Raw genomic sequence first — 24,899 nt, forward strand, 5'->3', positions numbered from 1 at the left:
CGATCGGGCATTTCCAGGGGTCTTCCTGGCGGGAAGAGCACCATGTGACGAAGAGGTCCCACTTCAACGCATAGAGGTGTCGTGTAGACTCTGCCCTAGCGGAAGTGATGGTAGCGACCACCGCAGGTGGAGGGCTACTCAAACCAGCCGCGTCCCGTCCAGAAGCCACACGTGGAGCTTCCAGAACGCTGGATGCGGGTGCCAAAAGGTGCCCCGTCTCTGAGGAGTCTCAGAGGAATAGGCCAGGGAGGGGCTGTCGCAAGGAGTAGCAGTTCTGAGAACCAGGTCCGGCCGTGCCAACGGGGCGACCAACATGACCTGCTCCTTGTCCTCCCTGATCTTGCACAGTACCTGTGCGAGAAGGCTCACTGGGGGAAACGCATAATAGCGTAGCCCCGACGACCAGCTGTGCGCCAGTGCATCCGTGCCGACCATAGGTCAGGGAATAATACAGGGAGCAATGGGAAGAGTCCTGGGAGGCAACAGGACTACCTGTGCGTCACCGAACCGTTCCCATATCAGCTGGGCCGTCTGGGGATGGAGTCTCCATTCTCCAGGAAGTGGCTGAAGCCGTGAGAGCTCGAGGCTGCACGGTTCAGGACTCCCAGGATGTGGACAGCATGAAGGGACCTCAGATGCTTCTGACTCCATAAAACGAGATGGCGGGCGAGTTGAGACATACGGCGGGAGCGTAGACCGCCCGGCCGTGTCGTCTGTCCTGACTAGTACATGTTGACCCTTCAGCAACGCTCGGAAGCGGTGCAGGGCGAACCGTACTGCCAGCAACTCGAGGCAATTAACATGCAGAAGGCACTGGGGTCCTATCCAGGAGCCCGTGGCTGCTTGTCCATTGCACATGGCACCCCAGCCCGTGGATGATGCATCTGTTGATACAACAAGATGCCTGGAAACTCGTTCTAAGGACACTCGGGTCCGTAGAAAGCTGAGGTTCGACCACGGGGAGAGAGTCTGTAAGCAGGCCCGAGTCACTTGTACCCGGAGCGTGCCAGACCGCCATGCCCATCTCGGGACTCGATCGCGTAGCCCGTGCTGAAGCGGTCTCATATGAAGCAATCCGAGCGGCGTTACCGCGGCTGCAGATGCCATATGCCCCAGGAGCCTCTGAAACAGTTTCAGTGGAACCGCACTCTTGCCCTCGACTTGTCGAAGGGAAGTCAGCAGAGACTGCGCGCGCTCGCTCGAAAGCAGCGCGCACATGGCGACCGAGTCGATCCATACCGAGAAAAGAGATCCTCTGCGCGGGGCAAAGTTTGCTCTTCTCCCAGTTGACCCGAAGGCCCAGACGGGCTAGGTGATGGAGCACCAAATCTCTGTGTCCGCAAACCTGCTCTCGAGAGTGACCCAGTAAGCCAGTCGTCGAGGTAATTCAGGATGCGAACCCCGTGCTGCCGAAGGGGCGCAAGGGCTGCCTCGGCAATCTTCGTAAAGACGCGAGGGGACAGAGATAGCCCGAATGGTAGAACTGCGTACTGATATGCCCGCCCCTCGAAAGCAAACCGTAGGAACGGTCTGTGTCGAGGTAGAATGGAGACATGGAAGTAGGCGTCCTTCAGGTCGATCGCTGCAACCAATCGACTGGACGAACGCTTTCGAAAAGGCGTTTCGCTGTCAACATCTTGAACGGAAACCGGTGGAGGTAACGGTTCAAGACGCGCAGGTCCAGGATCGGTCAAGCCCACCGGTCTTTATGGGTACAATGAAGTACGGGCTGTAACACCCGGAATTCACCTCGGCTGGAGGGACAGGTTCGATCGCACCCTTCGCCAGTAGGGTGGCAACCTCCGCTCGCATGACGGGGGCATAGCCCCGATCATAGTGGAACGGACTCCCCGAAAGCGGGGAGGAACCTGCGCGAACTGAATCGCGTAGCCGCACCTGACTGTCTTCGCGACCCAGCGGGACAGCCCTGGAATCTGAAGCCAGGCTCCCAGGAACTGCACCAACGGGGTCAATCGGACTACAGGTGTACCCGGAGTGGGGCAGCGATGCAGCGTTACCGACCCGGACAAGGGAGGCTGTTGGGCGTCCCGGTGTGGGGGTGCGGTTAACGGCTGCGTCCTGACAGAGGAGACCAGGGAAGGACGCGCGTTCCACTGGGGTCTGCTCTGCCAGGAGGCTGGCGACAGAGAGGGATGCGAGTGGCGGGACCCGTGGGTGGCGCGCACTGTCATCACCGGTCTCTGGGTTCTCAGAGACAGGAACATGAGTTCTTCCCAAGCGCTGCTAGCCCGGGGGCCAGCAGCGGAAGGATTTTCCCCCGGCCCTCCACCGGGGGAAGGAGAGGCCCTGCTACCATCCCCTGGGAAGAACTGGAACCCATCTCTGAGTTGTCCACTTCCAGCGTGGCGTTTAACCAGGCTGGGGAGCGGACTGGGCGTCATCCTCAACCACCTCCACGGCGCGGCCCGGGTGAAGGCTGCTGCTGGGGCCGGGCGGGAGGAGGGAGGGCGCCCTCGGCGGCGAGCGGACTGAGGCGACTGAGCCGGCGGCTGGTGCAGCAGCTGGCCGCCGGGGCAGTACGTGTTACAGCCTCAGTCTGCTCTGGGGCGGCCGAGAACTGTTGGGCGCAGTTCCCAGCCGCGCCGCCGAAGAGGCCAGCCTGGGATATGGGTGAGTTGAGGGGGCGGGCCCACTCAACGTCCTCCAAATCACCAGGTAAGGCCAGGTGTTCTCCCGGACCACAGCTGTGGACATCTCCCGACCCAGGGAGCGTGTGGCCACCTTCACCGCCCGGGGGCGGGATCAGTCGCGGCACGCAGCTCAATGAAGAGCCCTGGGTCGGCTCCACCCTTGTGCATGTGCAACGGGGCGGCGGCCTGCCCGTAGCTCTGCAGGACCACGCCACCGAAGTAGACGAGCCCACAGGCTTTGGGAGGGTGCTTAGGACAGCCACACCACGCCACGTCAAGCCCTCTGTGGACACCGTAGTGCGCAACAGAGAGTTCAACAGTGGGGGTGAGGGGGCCCCAGTGTACCCTAGGCCGCGGCCCCATCAAGGGCAGAGAAGGTGGAGGAGGCCACCAAACGATCGCGGGAAGCACGGGGACTTCCAGGACCGCGTGATCTCCTCATGCACCTCGGGAGCGAAAGGCATTGGGGGCGGGGCCCAACAGCTGTCGGGTGCCGTCCCCAAAAACCAATCGCGCAACCACGAGCACTCGCGACTGGGCGGAGTTCCACACCAGCGCGAGACTCGCGGCTGCCCGAGATAACATGGCTGTCAACCTTAGGTCGGATCAGGCAGCGCTGACACACCCGGAGGCGGAGCACAACTCCTAATCGTCATCCCCAAAGGACTCCAGCCCACCTTGGGATGCGGCGATCGACATCTCACTGCTATCTGGAGCGTGAACGAAACGAACGAGGCGTCAGAGACGGGCCGCTGTTTCAGTCCAACACTCGCGGGTTTAAGCAATGTGCAAGAGGGGGCGTGGCCCGAGGAATGATCGTCGGGGTTCTTAATACCACGGCACCGCACTCAGGTCACCCTGGCCACCAGCCAAAGTACCGCCTCACTCGGAGACGGTAGATTGGGGTGTGGCAGAGGGGACTCTCTCTCCTCACGGAGATCACTGAGTCTCGACCGCAACATCGCGATGGTCACGTTCCCGCAGTGGGAACATGACGCATCCACAAACACTGCCCGAACGTGCTGAAGCCCAAACACATCGAGCAGTGAATGTGCCCATAGACAGCAACGGAGATCGATCGCACCCGGAAGTGCACGGGCGAACCGTCTTGAAAAAGACGTGCCACGCGCAAGCTCTTTTTGTGAGAGGAAAGCTCTGCAGAGTGCCGAAGCGCCCAGGGAAACACACACACAGCTGTTGCAGATCACTGCACAGATCAGCAGGCAGGCAGCATGAGATCGCTGGAACGCGCCGTAACACCAACACCCTGGAGAACCGCTGGTCTCTCGAAGACTGAAGAGAAGACTTCAGAATTCAGGCTTGTAGGAGTGAAGAGATCCTCTTGGCTCCAAAGCAGAAACATAATGCGATGTTCGCAGCGTACTTCCTTATATACCCACGAGGTGGGGCGGAGTTACGCATGCAAATTCCGCATGCCCATGGCATTGGCACTGCCATTGGGCGCTGTTGAATACGATGAAGATGATTGGCTTCTAAGCGAAACCCCCATTCGTTAGTCACTAACGTACGTCGTAGTGACTGAACGAAAGGGAACAGTAATTTTCTGATATTTCTATTTTTGTGGAAGCCGTTCTGCATTTTTTAAGGGTTCTTTGATAAATAGAACAGCAAAATCTTTTGTAACATTATGAATGGTTTTTACTGTCACTTTTGATCAATTGAATGCTTCTTGCTAAATCAACATATTCATTTATTTAAAACAAAGATCCTAAACTTTCTGAATGGTTGTGTACAAAAAAGAAATTCATTTGTGAAACATAAAAGGAGATATTTAACATAATGTCCAATCTGCTCTTTTCCACATAATGGATGTACATGGGGCTGTCAAAAAGAACAATAAGTAAACTAGTCTACATATGACTCATGTCCGGTGCTATACTAAATGCCTTGCAGAATGAAATGATGAAAAGCAGGGGAAGAAGGAGGTGGAGAAGAACATGCATGCACAAAAATCTCATTGTCATTCTTGCCTTGTTTCTTGTGAAGCAGCAAGTTTAAATGTTTGGAGGGTGAATGAGATTTGAGAGCTAAGCCAGAAGGCAAGATTTTCACTGAATAAATAAAATTTCATTTTTTTTCTGCGGGAAAATGAGGTGAAGTATTTATCTACAAAGACTGGCACACTAATATATGCATTTATTATTTTTCAGCTTAGAAATATCCTTATATCCTTCCTAAGCTGTATGATTCCTTGCTATGGTTCTGTATATGTAGTTGTGTCCATCAACTACAACCTTCAACCCTCTAGTTACTTATTTTTGACATGATCTGAAATCAAAATGATCCAAGACTGTCAGCTTTACCTTTGAGCTGACTTTGTTTGCCCTCAGGAGGGAAAAGTCGAGTAGTTTTGCCTTTTTTTAATGACCTTTGTTTGTTTTGTTTTGTATTTATTTTGAATTCGCAAGATTGTAAAGTACCCATTGGTTGTGTGTGTGTGTGTGTGTGTGTGTGTGTGTGTGTGTGTGTGTGTGTGTGTGTGTGTGTGGTTGTGTGAGCAGAGTTGGATCACAAATGGTCAGCCGAAGTCTTTTTGGATTTCTGGATTCTTTTTTCCTCAAGGATTCCTCACAGGTAAGAAACAAGTTTGAATTTAAACCTGCTCTGGAAAAAATAAATCTCTAACAAAATTAGGCCCTGGAAAATAGGTGGAATCCAAACGTATGTATACAGGATTTTTCAAATGTCATCTGTTCAATAAAGAGTTGGTTCATGTGTCTCATAGGTGCACTGCAGAATCATGCACGAAAATACAACCTGCCCATTGATGAGCTGAATTTTCGTTTCAACGTGGTACCAGTGTACAGAGACCAGACTCTTGTCACTGAAGCTCTGAAAAGCCTTAAGCCAGGGAAGGAACTTGACATGGACAAGGAGGTCAGCCTGGAAACAAGCAGGGATATTTTATCATATATTTTTGGATATGATAACAAAAACGTACTGTAAACATAAACATAAACATCATGAAACCACTTTTCTTCGTTCAGATGTTAGGGTTTGGCTTATGCTCACCAAGGCTGCATTTATTTGATAAAAACTGTATTAATATTGTAAAATATGATTTTTTTTGTAGAAACAGTTAAATTTTTCAGGATTCTTTGAATAGAAAGTTATTTGAAATACAGCATTTATTTGAAATAGAAATATTTTGCAACATCATAAATGTCTTCACTTTCACTTTTGATCAATTTAATGCATCCTTGTGGAACAAAAGTATTAATGGCTTTCAAAAAAAATCGTACTGACTCTATAAATGGGTGTGCCAAATGTCTGGACACAGAATAGGTGGTGTTGTCCTATATTTCGAAGTAAAATGTTGTCATGGTTAAATCTCGCATCATTAATGTAGTCAATACTTTGTGTTCTGCTTCTTTAGCTTCCCACCATGGAAGACGGTGTGTTGGTTCATGGGATGTTCATGGATGCTTGTCGCTGGGATGACATAAACATGGTCATTGAAGACGCATTGTCAAGGGTGATGAATCCCATGCTGCCTGTGGTGCATTTTGAACCTCAGCAAAACTATGTTCCTGAGCCCACCCTCTACAACGCACCACTGTACAAGACCTCCGCTCGTGCTGGAACTCTTTCAACTACAGGTCATTTTACTATTACTACTGCTACTACAGGTCTTGTGAAGTTTAAACAGTTATCCTGTTTCCGCCACAGAGTAAAATAAAAGTATAAATAAGTTCATTTAAATCTCACAATTGCCTTTGTCTACAATGTAGGTACTTATACTTTATTCTGAGGCAGAAACATTCTTCCATTTATTTACCTCCATTAGGTTATTGTGAAGGGGAAAAAAAACAAAATCTTTTTAAACCATTAGTATCCGAATTTATCTTTGAACTGTAATCTTATGACATTTTTATGTTACTTTTTCTTTTATTAAATTGAATGTTTTTGTTCTGTCTATTAGGACACTCTACAAATTTTGTGGTGACTGTGATGTTGCCATCCAATCGGCCCAGTGACTACTGGATCTCAAAAGCCTCTGCACTACTCTGCCAACTCAATGAATAATCAAAGCTTTGCTTCTTTACTTCTCAACTTTAGATCCTTTCCCTTTTAGTGTTTTTGAGCACAAGTAACAGTAAAGAATTTACAAAAATAAACATTAAAAATTAACTGCAAACCAAAATGAACTGTAATGTTGAATTTTTTTTTACCACAAAACAAAACAAGCATTTCAAAGTAAACCGTAAAGCCATGGACGCCTGTTTGCAGCTCTTAAATGAATGCATGCACCTACAATACATCTATAGTAGTAGAAATACTGGTTGTAAGCGAAACTGGTAAACATAACACAGCTACATACACAATGGGTCTCATTCACTAAGCATGCGTTCGCATAAATTTGTGCATGAAATGTGCGTACGGATGATTTTAAGAACAAATCACGATTCACCAAAAAAATATATAGGAACAACTGAAACCACATGTACACAAAAAGCACTTACTCTGTATGGCCTTATAATCGTGTTAAGAAGTTATAATTAATCCTAACACGACTATAATTATATTGAAGTTTGTTGCATTAATTGTATTATATAATCCATATTTAAAATTATATGATAAAATTATTAAATACAATTTAATTTCATGTTAAATACATTCCAGTGTAACAGAGGCAAGCTAGTAGTTTCTGGGCGAGTAAACCTCACTCCTCTAATCTCAAGAGATGCTCTAGCGACTGTCGCTGGGGTTGCAGCCTTTAGCCTCCTTGTTAGGGCGCCTGACTGTCATGCCGGCGAACCCGGGTTCGAGTCCTGCATGGAGCAGGTGGTTCGAACAGCAGGGGTTACACCAACATATACAGTTAAAAAGTAAGAAAAGCTGCGTTATAGCTACCCGACGATCGGGCAAGAGCGTGTCTGCAAGCGACGGCGATTTTGACGAAAGTGACGAAATGCTGTAAGAAAAGCGTGTGTGGAAAGCCCTTATATGGAGATGGTTTGGCTGAACAAATTAATGCGCGTACAAATGTGTTTGTGAATTAGGTTGAGATTTTTCCACATGCAAAATAATCCACGCAATTATTAGTGAATGAGACCCATTATTCTACTGAAATGCAACAAATACTTATGCAAAATACATAGATTCACCTGGAACTTTAAATTGTTTTATTTTTTTAATCTATGTTTTCTAACAAAATTACTTATATCCACAGTGTTTACATGGTATTTTACATATTACAACAGAGCACAGGGTCAGAATGAAGTCACAAAATAATGACACTCTGAATACGTGGACAAACTGGACACAAGTGAGAGATTTGAACACACTAATAACTGTAATATTTATATAAAAATGTTAAAATGATGACAGTTATAGAGCTTATTAATTCTACAGTTAAAGTAGGTTATTGTTGCTTTGGTAAAGAAACATTTGCTATAAATTTACGATTTGTATTACAGTTTAGTGATAACTTTTAATTCTAACATAATATTAAATGATGCCAAAAGTATTACTAAAGCCAAGAAATTAAAAGATTATTGGATTGAAACTGTGATTTCCAAAGGGATTATGGGATTGATTATGTTTATATTTTATCACATAAACTTCACAGACGCAGCTGCTGTGACTAAAAGTATTAGCACACTGAGAACACATCTTTACATAAATCAACCCTCAAGTGCTCAGTCCAAATACAGAATATAAAGACATACAATATCACCCGAACAGCTTGTCCAAGTGCCTGTATGTTTGTTCGAAAAGTTCAAAAATACACTTTGTCAAGTTTTTTTTATTAATCTGAATTATTGTAATGGTAGTTCACGTTGATCTCGATGAACGATGAGAAGAGGAAGGACTCGACTTTGGTGGTAGACACTTCTCACACTCAATCGCGTGTTTTTCTTTAAAAAAAAAAGAAGGCAAATGCAATGCTTTTGCAATTATGTGAAGTCTTTAGAGACTGCCTCAATGAAGTTTGGCGCTGACATGAGAATGGTAAAGGTGCAGATGATGGAGAAAAGTGAAAACGCCACTAGACAGAGCCGATCCACGACTGCTGCCGCAAACTTCCACTCGCTGCAGATAGCCTCGGCCTCATCCTGGTCACGGAATCGTTGAGCGATGTACATCACTTCCGCCAGGATGTGATGGATCTCCTGTTCGCCTGAAAACACCCTCACGGTCTCCCGCTGCTCTTCATTTGGCGACCCGCCGACTCGTCCACCGCTGCAAGACACGCCAGAGTCGCTGCTGGGTGGGCAGCAAGCACTATCAATAGAGTGGTAGCCGAAGTACAAGTTCATGTGACCGTTGGTAGTTGAGTTGGTAGAGGTCGGCTGACCGGGCATTACCCCCATCTGAATGCTGCTGGCGCTGGCATGGTGCGCTGGAGAGTGGTCATATTTGTAGTTGGCTTTGCGTTCCTCGCCTGGCTTCTTCATGCGCAAGAACCAGGCGCACCAGTTGAGCAGGATCACGCGCACCTAAGAAGAACAGGAAGAATCTGCTAAAGATGAAGCACTTAGATGGGTGAACAAGACATTTCTCCCTTTATGATGATGATATGCTGTGTGAAGTCTGTATATTTTTTTAGATTATGGGAGAAAGTGTCCACTAAAGGTTTGTGTGTTTAAAAATTCAGATATGCTTCAAGCGGCAGGTGCGTCCCAATGGACATGAACCAAATAAGAAACACCAGACAGCTTTTCTTCTCATACGAGCAGCTGAGGATACATTAAAGTTTAATACAAATAGACCTCATTACCTCTCCAGTGGGAGACCACAATGCCAACTGCACTAGAGTCATTCTACAACTAACCCACATATTGCGTATATTCAGGATTCAGGAGGATTTCTTCGATTTTTGTCAGAAGCAATTTTTTCAGTTGTATTTTAGTAACAATTTAATAATGTTAAGTTATGTCACTAGTAAGTTATTAGTTAATGATGAACTAATAATCATCTACAAAAAACAGGACTAAATGATTAATAAGTGATATGCTAACATTTTGTTAATTCAGTTATAAGTCACTTATAAGTTATTTGTTAATGATGAATTAATCATTTCAGTAAATTGACTTACTAATCATACCAGTAAATTGAATAGCGCAAACTTTAATATATCACCTGAAAAGGATTCATTTAAACACTAGCTCAAGCTGTTAGTCTGGCCCATATTGTTTTAATTTTTCATGCATCTCCTAGCAACGAGGCACATGTTTTCTACATAAGTTTGTGTCCAGAATGACTTGAATGTCTGGTGGATCCTCACCAGTTGTATGTCTGAATTATGATCCTCACAAGTTGTATGACGCCCAGTTTTTCCTCTGTAACAATTTACAAAGTCTGCAATTGTATGATGCCTAGTGTAAAATCTGTTCAGATTTTAAAAGTTGCGCAATGTATTCCAGCCTTAGCTCTAGATATCCACTGGTGTGGAGTGAACAAATACATTCTCTGTGGGAGTTGAGAAACACACTTGTGCAGTAAATTGTGGTAATGGCCGAAAATCATTGAAAAGTTGAGGAATACTTAACTTTGTGCAGATGCTTGCAAATAAACTTTATTTATATGAGGTGAAAAATGCTGGGCAGAAGCCAGTTACAGTTTGAGCAGTGATGTTTGCAATGAAGTTTTTTGGGGAACTGCAAGAATAATTATCCACTATCCTAGTCCTAAAAACTGAAACCCCTAAGGAGCCACAGGGGAGCTTCAGCTCTACTATCCCAGAGTGATCGGGGGAAAGCACTCATGCCCTGCCTGGACACGTCCAGGATCCAAAGACTCCCAGTACTCCCGAAGGTACCCGGTAACAAGAAGGGATGCTATAAGTCTAATTGTCTCTACTTGTTAGGTGCTACATGGATCTGGAAAAGCTCCTATAGGGAGCGGAGGGCCCTGCTTTAAAACCCCTGACAATGGGGGAGGGTTAAATTCTACACTTAACCCTGAAGAACAGCCTACCAAAGAAGCATCCTAAGCGCTAGCTACCGCCTTCAATACTGCTGCTCTTCTAAAAAGGAGGGGAGCCACAGGGGAGCTATTCTACCTAAAGACCCTTTATAGAGTCCTGGGGGAAAGCAGCTCAACCCTCTTAGCACACTCATCTAGGACCCGCTATAGCCCGTACTTGATTAAATTAGCACTAGCTATAGTGAGTGAGAGAAAACACCCCCCAGGCAAACATCCTTAACTCGTTAGTGTTGTCTACTACCAAGGTCAACTAGACGGGTTTATTCCTCTAAAGGGAAGCAATATCCCTACTTAAACCCTACTGTGGTTGGGGAGGGAGACAAATTAAGAAGATGGAATAAATGCCCTACAATCCAAGTTCACCCTTCCTCTACCTTGAGGAAGTACTCTTCAGGGGAGAAGGGCCCTTCTCCATAATCCAACTAACGTTGGAGAGGGCGATGCTTGGTCTCGCTAGTTTAGCTAACCTAGCTCAAGCCTGAATTGAGGTTATTTAGGGCTACCACCCCTATGGTTGCTGCCTGGAAGTTTCGAGGACCATAAAGTATGCTACAGATATTAGAAATTGAGCAACATAAACTGGAGTCAGTCCAGATTCTCATTACCTGGTTACCAACCCCTGGTGTTTCCTTACTTAAATTTAGCAGCTTTACCCTCAAGCCCTGTGCCGGATCTGGCGGATCGCAAAATAGTCCATCAGTTCAGCCTCAGGGCCTAATGTAAGCACTTGTTACAACCTCTTGTGACATACACGCACCCTTATTCAGGTTAGGGATGTGGTTGTGTGTGTGTATGTGGGGGAGTGGGGGGTTGACTGCTTCAGGAGACAGTCCCTGCCCCTGATTCAAATCTTTATGCAGATCTGCTTGGTATGCCGCAGCACGGCCATTGTGATAGCCCAAAAGCATCTCACATATCCCACACATGCAATCCATCCACATTTAAATAATTTGAATGCTGAAAGGGATAGATGCAAGCTGAATATGGCTTCATCCATGACTTCACCTCGGCATAAAGTTTGGGAAGAAACGGAAGGCTCATTGGAGCAGGACGGTTATGGCCTGGCAAGAACCGCTCGTTGAGTGTCGTTGACTCTGCCACGAGCGACTTCCTGTCTTTCACGTCCCTTCACCTCCAACAACTTCTCATATGTGGGCCTGGCAGGCTGAGAGGGCTCACTACCAGCGTTATCCCTGCCCTCCTCAACCACATCCGCCTAATCCTGACTGGATGGTGCCAGCAACATCTACTGGATCAAGAGACTCAAGAAGACAGTACATCCTGATCCAGTAGATCACTTAAGCCAGTGACTGAGGAACACGAGAGAGCCTTACCCTTTCTCATACTCCTCAGTCAGCTCGACCTGCGATCCCCACAACTTCAGTCTCAGCTATGCCACGTCTACCACGGGGTCCGAGCCGCGAGGCGCAGACGCTTGTCCCACGTCCCTTGAAAATAGGGCCAGGCGTGAACGGAGCCTTCTCATTGTGAATTTCTCACAATGGGCACATTCAGATCTCCCGAGAACTGAACGCACATGCTCCTCAGGTGTGTGTCCTCAGGTTTAAAAAATCTGGGACACGGAGGCACACACTTCCTGAAGAGCTTGCTAGAGTGTTTATCCATGCTAATAAAACAAACGCCTCTTATACTCTCGGGCGCTCGGATTATGATGTTTTGGACTGTTGTTGGCCAATAAAATTGTCGTGTTTACACACATGCTTCAGACACCGGTCACGCTGATGACGTAGTGTTGAGTTTTATGTCGAAAGGCAACTGCTCAATTTAAAGAGTTTTAACTCACCCATCTTGGCATCTTTCCCCCCTGTGGATCATGATGATGAAACTGCAGAACGAGGACAGTGACAACAACTGACAAGCCCACGATCATCATGGTGCTGGCAAAGTACTGAGCTACAGAGCCAAAGAAGACACAACTGTTTAAATCTGCAAGCTGTACTGTCTAAAACATCAATGAAGAAGAAGTTCTTAATGAGATTCAGTGCATATGAAAATTCAGCAATTTGGATGTAGCCCTTAACTTACCTATGAGAGGAACTGAGTCAGAGGTGGCCGGCATGATCTCAGCCACCAGCAGCATGAAGACCGTTAATGACAAGAGGACAGTGATACCTGACAGACAGGAAAAAGGAAAAAGTAAGTATAAAATAAAATAATGTCATTCCTTCAAGCATAAAAGTGCATAATTAGGCATATATGGTCATTATGATAAAAAAAGAGAAAGCTTTAATTCATGTTTATTTTACCCAGTGATATCTTCTCTCCAGAATCAGCTGGCAGCAGGAAAACGAGCAGAGCCAGGCCAGAAATGAGCACACAGGGAATGAGCAGATTCAGACCATAGTACAATGTTCGCCTACGCATTGTTACTGTAAATGTCACGTCAGGGTAAGGCTCCTTACAGCACTCATAATACAGCTCATTACGCTTTCCAGGGACCCCTGACAAAACACAAAGGAAAACATTCAGGTTTATGTCGTACAACAGCAGGCATTTTCCACAAATACAGTACACTCTGGTGTCCCGTTACTTTTTATGAAGCAGTAAAGGCAGAAATCCAATGTTTTTTTGTTGTGAGATTAGATATTGTCTAACACACAATAGCATGAACAGCTTCTTCTTTTCAAATTTTTACATCATATTAATTCATAATTACGAGAAAGTCATTATTATGAGAATTTTTCTCAATATTTCTCAAAGGCAGTCAGTCACTCAATTAGATGTCATAAGAACAATTACATCTCTTAAACCATCTAGAGCTAAGGATATATTTGGTATGGATGTAGTAATGCTTAAAGAGATCAGTGAGTCACTAGTTAATGCTGTCACCAAAATTATCAACCTTTCAATTTCTCAGGAGACATTCGGATGTGCTTGGAAGTCACCTGCTGTAATGCCTATAATTAAAAGTGGAGATTCTCATTATGTTAGTAATTACAGACCTATTAGTATTTTACCTATAGTCTCAGAGGTTGCAGAGAAATTGATGGCTGTTCAAATCACTAATTATCTGAATACTAGTTCATTTGCTATGCATCTGATATATGCATCCCAGTGGCTCCCTTTTAGAAGAGCATCTATAGCACTATTCAACTGAGATAGCCAAGTGTTACGTCACTGAAAAAGGGAAGTCTCTATTAGACAAAGGTGAGGTTGTCAGCCCGGTGTTTCTTGACCCCACAAAGGCTTTTAATAGTGTAAACCACATAATTCTTATGTCTAAATTATTAGGTTTTAGTTTTTCCCCAGAGACTTTGAGGTGGATAGAATAATATTTGTCCAGTCCCACACAGTATGTCCGAGTACATAATTGTAAATCAGCCCCCTTAAGTATATCCACAGGTGTTCCCCAAGGATCTATTCTGGGTCCATTGCTATTTATGTTGAATATTATTGATCTTCCATCCATTTGTCCCGACACTAACATCCAAATATATGCATATGACACTGTTATTTATAAACTGGAGCAGCGTGTCACAAGTTGCAAATGAACTTACAAAATCTTTGGTTAATGTCACAGCTTGGCTAGAACAATACTGTTTTCATCATTACTCAATACTAAACAAAAAGCTAAGTTAGGATAACTGGATCAAATAGGTAGATGTTTGTCTTATGTTTAACACTAAACATGTCTTTTCCCTGTTAAAACAGTATGTAACATTAGAATAACTGCACATCGGTCAACAAGGGGTGGAGAAAGAGGGGACTGTATTAATTTGAAAATGTAAATTTAGTCAGTCTGTAAATTCAGTCAAACCCACAAGGAAATGGAACTCCATCCCGTCAAAAATTAGAAGACTGGATACATATGGTTCTTTTAAGTTTCATCTTAAAAATGGTTACTTACTGCTCAACACTGTCAATATCAATTAATAATTGCTCTTGGTTATTTGCTTTCTCCTGTCACTATCTCTCTTACCTCTTATGTAGCACAATATATGTTTAGATAACATTTTCTATTAATGTATTTTAGCATGATTTCCACGTGGAATCATGTACTTGTATTTTTTATTTTATAATGTGAATGTTTTTCTTTATTTCTCTTTTGTGTGTGTGTGTGTGTGTGTGTGTTAATATATCATGCTTTGTGGTGACTCAGGGTCCACAGATGAAAACTAGCCTTTTTGGCTAATTCTGGCACATTTACAGCCATGTTTATAAATGTGCACTGTAAACAAATACACTTAAACTTAATATGATGAGATGCTAAGTCATAAATAGTTTCTCATTATGACTTAAAGTATGGTATTTTTTTACTGAATTTGGCAGAAAAGGCTTCCATACCCTACTGAATGACGGCTTCATTTACACTACATTAGCAACCCTGAAACTCATTATTCCATTTATTTTTATTTTTTGGTTTGATAAATGTTGTCTATTGAATTCAGATGTTTGTTTAAAAATGTATTTCAAGATAATGATTTTGAACCGTATTTGTTTGAACTCACTTGTAAATAGTTAGAAACAGCTCATATAACATTTAGTTTGATATCTTGAGGTTGATAATCAACATTTAATTTAATGAAAAAAGTACCCTATTTTATATGCTCTCTTTGTGAGGGAGCCACCAGAGTGGTTTAAGGTAAAAGCTAAGGCAGGACTTCAAAGTGACCCATCTCCAACAGAACTAAGATAAAGGCCTTTCTGAAAATAGAGTCTGTCAGCCAAGACGAGCATATTTGTGACAGGACCAAATCATAGGCAGGATCTTCACAACCTTTAAAGTGCATAACCGAAAAAAATTGTTTATTCTGTTTCTTTTCCTTGATCTTGGTGTGCACACAACTGATATTTGCTTTCCTTTTCCCTATTTTTTGCAATGCAATCCACTTAATCCTACAGTGCTCTCCAAAGTACAGATCAAATTAAATAATTCTGTGCTTTATAGTCAAACAAGCCCAACCCAAGTTTTATTGATATGAAACACAGTGATGTCGTCTATAATATACAGCACCTTAAATGTCAACCCAAACTGAATTCATGAAATAAGCCTTATTTCTACCAGTTGCAAGAGTAAAGGGAAACAATGACATGACATGTTGGAAAATGAGACAGCCTTGATCTGTCCGGGTCAGACAGCCCTCCTCTCCGATTGATTAAAAATTAAATCAAAATTGTAATTAATCAAACTAGGCAGGCGGAGGAAGAGCTTTCATCAGGATTTCACGCTGGTCAGAATTGTTATGGCGCTCAGAGACAATCACATCAAAGCAAATGGCTGGTTTGAGTCATTTAACTGATTACAAAAGACATACCTGAGTGATGTGGTTTGTGAGTGTGTTTGAAGGGGGATGGAACTTCCATTTACAATCATAGTTATGCAAATTTGTCAGGTAAATAGAAAGACAGGAAAAAAAACCTGATAACACTCATAAAGATGTCGAAAGATTCTTGTTTCATATATGTTTACAGAATGATCAGTAGGTTGCGCCTGTGTGTGTGCAAATGTGTGGCTCCCTGCTGTGTTAAAGATGACCATTCACAGACTGCCCATGTCACTGCGCAACCTTGGCACCCAATTGGCCATTGGTGCCAGCCAAAGCACTGCCAACTACCATCAGGACCCCATCTGTCAAAACAGACCCTGGGTCACATTGGTAATAAAAGCGTAAAAATGAAAGACTGAGACCGAAACAGAGAGATTAAACATCCAAACACGATCAGATTATGAGATTAGAAAACCTGCATGCAAACATTCATTGCTAATAATAATATTTCTAATATTAGTGCAACACATCCTATGGTGTTGTACAATATTAACTAATGTTTATCCTGTTATAATGTAAAACCACATAGAAACGTAAATGTTAAAATTCTGTCTGTGCTGTCTCAATCCATAAGAATAACAGAAGAGATGCTCTCATGAGGGTATGAGAGTCAAGACATTCTCCATATTATCCACTCAGCATTCAGATGAGCCAACAACACTTTATACACTTTTCCATGAAAGAGGTGCAGGGAGTAAAGTATCAATAGTGTCCCTCCAGGCAAAGAAAACCATTCAAACGCACATGACCCATACAGAGCACATAATAATACGGTACTGACTTGAAACCCAAAATGTTTGAAAAGCAAACAGATCTATACCATTAAAGAGAGAATGTGTGTGTGACATTATAGAAGGGATGTGTTTGTTCTTGGTGCTTTCATAAAAATGGATTTAGATCCTCACAAACAATTATTTCTCTCGCTCTCTTAAAACCGTCTCAGGTTACGTATGTAACCATGGTTCCCTGAGAGGGAATGAGACGCTGCGTCAAAACCCTGTGAGAATGCCTCTGCGTGATTGCGTCTTGAAGCACTTGTCCAATCAGTCAAATGGACAGACGGAAAGCAGGTCAAAGCAGATTAGTTTCTCTTGGTCTGACACCGAGGAGGACAAAGGCCAGCAGCACTATAGGTATTACAATAATAGTAGAAACCCCAGCAACATAGCCCGGCCTAGGATGAAGAAAACCTTCCCTATGCCGGGCGCAAACCCTTGACTGCAGATCTAAGCCTCAAAATGCCACGAAGGAAACAAGTAACTAGCGGGTGTCTCCTCAAAGAAACTTCACCCAAAGGAGCGTGGAAAGCAGCTAAGGCTGCCACATACACCTTCAATGTGGCTAGAATACAGTTTCCTTGTGGACGGAGCTCTGGAGTGATATACGCTCTCAACAGCCTCGGCTGAGAGACCTGAACTTATGAGCTGGGCCCCCTCGGAGGCCAGGCCCAGTTTCACCCTCCTGGCGGGGGTGATGATCAAACCTCTCACCTGAGAGGGAAGGTCCCTACTGAATGGAATCTCCAGCAGAGAGCCATCCAGAAGAGAAACTAGGTCTGAGCCCTACTCGGGCCTGCCAGTATGGGGCTATTAATAACGGATGAGCCCCGTCTCTGCAAACTCTCTCCAGAACTCCCAGAAGCAGAGCAATCGGGTAAAGGTGTACAGCCTCGGCCACTCCTGTATCATGGTGTCCAGTCCTGGAGGAGCTGGATACCCAAAAGAGCTCCACCACCTCGGTGTGGAGTCTTCATTTCCCCAGGCCTCAGCCCCTGCCTCAGCAGGCTGTCCGCTTCCTGGAATTACATATATGCAACCACCGAAGTGTCGTTGTTAACTTGAACAAGCACATGGCGGCCCCTGAGGTATGGCAGGAAGTGGTTCAGAACCCAAAACCCCACCATCAATTTTGGGCGATTATATGCCATAAGAGCTGATGGTCCTGCCAAGGACCCTGAGTTGAGCGACCACTCATGATCGCTCCCCCAGCCCGCAAAGGAAAACTCTGTCGTTAGCATAACGCGATGAACATGAGTCCCCAATAATAGCCTTTAGGACATAAACCAAGGATCTTTCCACATAACTAAAGCACGAAGGCATCGCTGCGTGACTTCAATCATCATCCCCCTCAGGGAAAACCCCTTGGTTATGAGCCACCACTGTCACGGTCTCATGCTCAGCAGGCCAAAAAGGTATCCCCGTTGAACGTAACTGCCATGAAACTAACAGATTCTGAAACTGTTTGACAGAGAGTGGCTGGCCTAGCTTTGTAGAGAGAATCGATGCAATGCGTATAGGTGACAAATGACCTCACATCGCTACCAACTCCCATATCATGCCCAGATAAGTGTTTCTCTGTACTGGAGAAAGCACACTTATCTTTGCGTTCAGCCTCAACCCCAACTTTTCCATATGGGCAAGTGCAACATCTCAATGTTGAACTGCTTTCTACTCTGCTCCCTGAGCAAAAGATAAATCAATCGTTGATATAAATTAGTATGTGGGTGCCCTGTAGGCCCCGCAGCACTACTACAACCCCCACACTCCATGGGGTGACAAAACTAGACCGAATGGAAGTACCCGATATTGGTGCGCTTCTCCCCCAAAAGCAAGCCTCAGAGACCTTCTGCGTTATAGAAAGATAATTATTTGGCATAATGAAGAAATTAAGTAGCTGTAAAACCCTGACTCCCTGCTGGGAAGAGGTCCCCTTTTTATAGCCTCCTTTTGCAGAAGAGTCTCTACTTCTTGTGCCAAACCAGAGCCTGCATCTGCAGGACCGACCAGGATATAAATAACCGATTTTCTTGTTTTCAACAACAAATCTCTATTGGTACCAGTCCCTCAAGACTGACCTCTGATATACTGCGAACAAGCGCAGTGCCCTGAAGTGGCTAACCGGCAGGGAACAATTGGCCTGACTGCTCTAGGACCCTCCTCGGAGGGGGCACACATCCCGGGACCACTACGTTTCCAGGTGGAACCTGAGATATGTGCTTGTCAGGGACCACTGCGCCCCGAAACACACAAGGTGGCGGGGTTGACAGAATGGTCCCCCTGAGGGCACCAAAGGGAGACGGCACCGTATAATGAGGTGGACACTGCCTTCCTACGGAGGGGACCCTCAGAGACAGGACATTGATATCCGCAGAAATATTAAAGATACCAGTCTCTCAAGACTGGCCTCTGGTGTACCACGAGCAGCAAGCACAGTACCCTGAAGGGGCGAACCGGCAGGGAACAACTGGCCTAACTGCTCTAGAAACCTCCTCGGAGGGGGCGCACATCCCAGGGCCACTACGTTTCCGGATGGAACCTGAGATATGTGCTTGTCAGGGACCACTGCGCCCCGAAACACACAAGGTGGCGGGGTTGGCAGAATGGTCCCCCTTAGGGCACCGAAGGGAGACGGGCACCGTATAATGAGGTGGACACCACCTTCCTACGGAAGGGACCCTCAGAGACATGATATTGATATTGTCAGAAATATTAGAGATACCAGTCTCTCAAGACTGGCCTCTGGTGTACCACGAGCAGCAAGCACAGTGCCCTGAAGCGGCTGACCGGCAGGGAACAGCTGGCCTGACTGCTCTAGGAACCTCTCAAAGGGGGCGTGCATCCCAGGGCCACTACGTTTCCAGGTGGACCCTGAGATATGTGCTCCCCAGAGACCACTGAGGTGTAAAATTATTTGGTAATTATGTACCACATTACCAAAATTATTTAAATCAAAGAAATAATAAAAAAAGCAATAAAGCAATGACATTAGTAACCCTCCACAGCCAACAACGTGCCAAATGCCCAAAACCTTAGGCCCAAAATGAAAATAGGCTAAAACAAACTTGCCCTCAAATAGAATAGATTACAAAACAGCATATTAATAGCCTAATAGTGATTGAACAGGGGATGCACTAGGGAGATAGGATAAACTAGGGATGCACGATTTGGGGAAGATATCTAATTGCGATTATTCTGGTTAAAATGCATTTTTTTTTTTTTTTTACAAATGAAAAGTGTATGCATATAACATTTTATATATTAATGTTTATATATTAACGAGACTAATAATAATGATTATATTCAATAAATACAAATATTTAACAAAATTAGAAATATTACTATTACAATAACATTTTAATTATTAAAAAATTAAAAATAGAGTATTTAAGAATAAATATAACAATATAATAATAATACTAATAAAATAACATTTATATTTTACAGAAAACTTATTTTACAAAAAAAACCTGCTGGGTTACCTGTTAATATGCAGACAGCCTATGACTAAAAATCATTAGAAAGGTCAAAAGATTTATTGTAAAAAATAAATAAAAAAATAAAGAAATTCTGTGCTTTTTATCTTTGATTTCAATTTCTTAAAGTCTATGCATTTAATATGAAATATGAGCCTCTTATGCATCCACTGTGTGGGAAAAACTGTACATTGGAGAAAAACATATGGATTGTCATATAAATTTATTTAGAGAGAAGTATTATTTTTCATATTTGTTACCCAAACTTTCATTCATACTGGAAGCCAGAGGGCGCCCTCGAGCAGAAACTCCACATTTCCCTCAGAGAAGTAATCCTTAGCCCTAATGTGAAGCTAGCGATGTAGGATAAACTGAAGATAGAAACGCTTTGACTGATGAAACGAAGACAATAAACACGACTGCATCAAGCTATGGTGTATTTGAGTTCTTCAAGCCTTCACTATTGTCATAACAATAAGGTATGCAGTGCTGATTGAGTGCAGACTTTATCACTGTTTAGAATAATATAAAACAATGCATGTCTGCCTCATTCTGTCCAGAAAAATACAACGTTATTAAATGTAGACGTATTTTGCGGGCAGGTAATTGCATTTATCACGGGATTTGAAGTTTTATCACCGAGTACGTGTACCAACACCCCCGGAAAGAACTACAACACACCGAACGAACGCTCTGAGGGCGGCGCAGCAAAGACTCTAGAGCTACGCTTTCGCGATTCGATCTTTCTGCAGCCAGCATTTCTGGAAATGAACGAGGATAAAACCTTTTTTTAAGACCTAACTAAATTAAATTTAAGACCTCGGGTGAAAATCTGGTCGTTTTTAAGACGTTTTAAGGCCTTAAATTTAATTTTTTTTATTTTAGACATTTTAAGACTTTTTAAGACCCCGTGGGAACCCTGCCTCCCAGTCAGTGACGGACAATAATAATTTTTGTGCGATACTGTCTGCAACAATAACAAGTGGAGGAGATGCCATCGGACAGAAAGAGCTAGACTGATATTTACTGAACGCAGAACGAACCTCGCAAGACTTTTAAAATGCTGGTTGAAATAAAATGCGGCGTGAGCTCAACCGATCAGCATGTTCAGTGCCCAAGTCCCACCCCCGAAAGTTCCGGAACTTTGAAAAAGTACTACCTCGGGAGCAGGGCCTTTTGGAGGGGGAAATATTTACCCGGAACTTCATTTAGACCCTGGTTCCTGTGGATCGAAACACACTGAGTACCACCCCAAAGTTCCTAGTTCCTGGGGAAAGTTCCTGCGGTGGAAACTCGGCTAAACATAGGAACAGAGAGAAAGGGCTTCTCTTTTTCTTTTTCTCTTTCCCCCATTTATAAATACATTGTGGCAACATAATCTACGTGTTGCCTCGGCAAACGCGAGATCTATTGATTCCTTTTTTTTTTTTTCAGACCGGTATCTACGTGTTGCCTCGGCACACGAGATTCGACCATTATATTCTCAGCAGACCATGATCTATGCGCTGCCTCGGCAAAACGCGAGATCAAAAAGCCACTATATTGCAGACTGTATAATCTACGTGTTGCCTCGGCAAACACGAGCTCCGTCCATTACATTCTTAGCAGACTGAATCTACACGCTGCCTCGGCAAAACGTGAGATGCTATAAAGCAGACTGTAATCTACATGTTGCCTCGGCAAACACGAGATCCGAGCCATTATATTCTCTTCGCTACGTGCTTTTCTTACACATTTGAGAAATGTATCAATAAATGTCCGCCCACTCCTTTTTTATGAAAGTTGACGCACATACATATGCTTACTGTCTCTGCGCTTCACTCGGGGCGGAAGGAACCGCAAGCATGCTTCCAACCCTGAGATGAAACACTGGACCTGGCAGGTGAAGGCAGAGAAAGGGCGATGCCCATCTCTAACCCCTCTGCCGGACCTTATTGCGATCCCCACGATTGAAGCCGCCGCTCTGCCTCGACAGAAGGGACCTGAGCCACGGGGAACGCGAGCCAAAGCGCCCTCCTTGGAGAGCACCCAGCGGTTTAAACAAACAATCAACACACATAGAATATGCATTTCCCCCCTTAAGACTGCTCCCTGCCGGTCAGCCACTTCAGGGGGTCGTGAGTGAGGCTCAGTGGACACCCGAAGCCAGCCTCGAGAGCGAAGCAGGGGCGAAGCGTACCAATATCGGGTTCTTCCATTTGGCCTGGCTTTCCCCTCGCACATTCTCGGGTGCATGGATGCAGCTCTGGCTCCAACTGAGTCTCTGGGGCATCCGTGTGCTGAACTACATCGACTGGGCTCATATTGGCCCAGTCGCGAGTAGCAGCAGTTCGGCATTGAGGTGTCGTCCTTGGCTGCTCTCAGTGCTTGGGGTTGAGACTCTACATGCAGTAGCGTGTTGACGCCTTCTCAGAGAACCATGTTCCTGGGAGTCGTATGGGATTCCCTAAGTTGTGGGCACAATTGTCTCCCGCGCGTATCGAGTCCATATGGGCGGTGGTCACTAAATTGAAGCTAGGCCACAGCATCACTGTGAAGCAGTTTTAAGGACTGCTGGGGCTCATTGCGGCTGTGTCCAACAGAATATATCTTGGCCTGCTGCATGAGACCCCTACAGTGGTGGCTGGGAACCAGGGGGGTTTTCCTCGAGGGGAAAACCATTCTGTATGATCAGGGTAACGTGCAGATGCCTTCGTTCCCTCGTCATATGGAAGAGACCTTGGTTCCTGTCCTGGGGGCCAGTGCTGGGAGCATCATGTTGCCGGAAAACCGTTTCAACTGATGCTTCCCTCACTGGTTGGGACGTGGTCATGGACGGCCGCTTTTGGAGAGGTCCGTGGGAGACCCAGCATTCCTCCTGGCACGTAAATTGCCTGGAAATGCTGGCAGTCTACAGAGCTCTTAGGAGCTTTTTCCCGGACCTCCGCGGCCGCCATGTCCTGATACGAACAGACAATACGTCTGTAGTTTCGTATCTAAATCATCAGGGGGGTCTGAGGTCGCGCCCTCTATGCAGATTGGCTCACCAGACCCTCCTGTGGTCCCTGGGGAAACTGTCGTCTCTCCGAGCGATGTATGTCCCCAGGGATCAAAACCAGGGAGCAGATGTCCTGTCGAGGCAGGGGCTGAGGCCCGGGAAGTGGCGACTACAGCCAGAGGTGGTGGAGGCCATGTGCAAGAGATTCAGCCCAGTGGGAGTGGATCTGTTCGCCTCTCGAGAGACGTCCCACTGTCCACTGTGGTTTTTCTCTCAGTGATACAGACGTGGCCGAGGCTGCGGTCGTACTTGAAGGATTGGCTGAGGCCCTCTTTGAGCCACTGGAGTCGGCTGAGGCAAAGAACCTTACCTTTAAGGTGGCCTTTCTCCTTGCTATCACTTCTCTGAGGAGAGTGGGGGACCTCCAGGCCTTGGCGGGGACACCGACTTGCCTGGAGTTTGCCCCTGGCGTAGTTAAGGCCATCTTACATCCTAAGCGGGGCTGCGTGCCCAAGGTGCCAGCTAGTGTGGCCAGGTCATTGGTTCTTCAGGCTTTCCATCCTCCACCTCACGTGATGGCGGAAGAAGGGAGACTTCACCTGCTCTGCTGGTCAGAGCTCTTAATATATATTTGGAGAAGTCTGCGCAGTAGAGGAAATCAGAACAGCTGCTAGTGTGCTTTGGTTCACCCAAGAAAGGGCTGCCTGCTTCTACTCAGACAATCAGCAGGATTGTCCAGGCTATAGCCATGCTTATCAGGTGCGCAATTTGCCTTCACCGATGGCCGTGAGGGCTCATTCCACCAGGGGCATGGCCTCCTTGGTGGCCCTCCTATCTGGAGTCCCGCTGCAGGATATCTGCGAGGCGGCTGGGTGGGCTACCCTACACACTTTTATAAGATTTTACAGCTTACACCTCCCTACGACGCCCGGCGCTAGGGTGCTCCAGTCCTAGTTGTGCCTGGTCTCCAGCTTCACACTAGGGCAGGCGTGACCCTCGGTGTGGCCTAGTGGGTGCTCGTTCCCCAGATTCGTCGTTCCGACGCAGTGCAAGTTCCCTCGAAAGGGAACGGCTCGGTTATGTCTATAACCCTTGTTCCCTTAGAAAGGGAAAGAGCACTGTGTCTCGTCGCCACACCACGTCACGCCTGGAGCGCATGCTTCATCGCGATAATTGCCGTTACTATGCGCCGGCCCCCCTTATGTATCTTCCAGGTATGCCGTCACATCTACGTCATGACGCAACACCAATCAGGATTGGAATAGTTTAATTCAGACTTTAGACACGCTGTTGCTAAGGGAGCATCCCCAAATTCGTCGTTCCGACGCAGTGCTCGTTCCCTTTCTCAGGGAACAAGGGTTATAGACATAACCCGAGCCGTTTCCGGTCTATGACGTCACCCGCCTATGACGTTCTGTCTGTCCATTGGACTGATTCCACAAGTGCTTCAAGACGCAATCATGCAGAGGCGTTCTCACTGCGTTTCGTCACAGCGCGAGTTCCCTTGAAAGGGAATATCAGCCCTTATCTAGTCATGTCCAAATTGCAAAACTTATGATGGTTTCAAAACAGGGTTTCCAAATACAACTGTTTGGACAGACAAGTTCATTTTTAAGATCATTTTTAAGTCCATTTACAAATTATTTTTTGTTGTTGTTGTTTATTTCAAGGAATATAATATAAGGGATTTAAAGCAGCACTAGGTAACTTTTCAACCTTTATAATATATTTTCAAACCTCTTGTGATGATACATCGACTTACAATAGGTTGAATGACA

At 45.4% G+C, this 24,899-nt stretch overlaps 2 protein-coding genes across 2 annotated transcripts in view; one reads left to right on the plus strand and one right to left on the minus strand.

Moving 5' to 3' along the window:
- dnah6 (dynein, axonemal, heavy chain 6) overlaps window positions 1-6,812 on the plus strand; it is a gene marked incomplete at its 5' end in the record, with an annotated part of 108,397 nt that extends 101,585 nt beyond the window's left edge. Inside the window, 4 exons of the mRNA XM_079813168.1 lie at window positions 5,174-5,246; window positions 5,398-5,549; window positions 6,049-6,271; window positions 6,595-6,812. Of these exons, the coding sequence (XP_079669294.1) occupies window positions 5,174-5,246; window positions 5,398-5,549; window positions 6,049-6,271; window positions 6,595-6,698 (552 nt within the window). The 3' untranslated portion in view covers window positions 6,699-6,812. The remainder of the gene's footprint in view (window positions 1-5,173; window positions 5,247-5,397; window positions 5,550-6,048; window positions 6,272-6,594) is intronic.
- The window catches only part of chrna8 (cholinergic receptor, nicotinic, alpha 8), a 133,995-nt gene continuing 115,901 nt past the window's right edge, over window positions 6,806-24,899 (minus strand). Inside the window, exons 7-10 of the mRNA XM_079811843.1 lie at window positions 12,872-13,066; window positions 12,651-12,737; window positions 12,409-12,518; window positions 6,806-9,115 (exon numbers count right to left, since the gene is read on the minus strand). Coding sequence (XP_079667969.1) covers window positions 8,573-9,115; window positions 12,409-12,518; window positions 12,651-12,737; window positions 12,872-13,066 — 935 coding nt within the window. The 3' untranslated portion in view covers window positions 6,806-8,572. The remainder of the gene's footprint in view (window positions 9,116-12,408; window positions 12,519-12,650; window positions 12,738-12,871; window positions 13,067-24,899) is intronic.

The sequence above is a fragment of the Gobio gobio genome (genome assembly GCF_949357685.1).
Source record: "Gobio gobio genome assembly, chromosome: 3".
Taxonomy (NCBI): Eukaryota; Metazoa; Chordata; class Actinopteri; order Cypriniformes; family Gobionidae; genus Gobio; species Gobio gobio.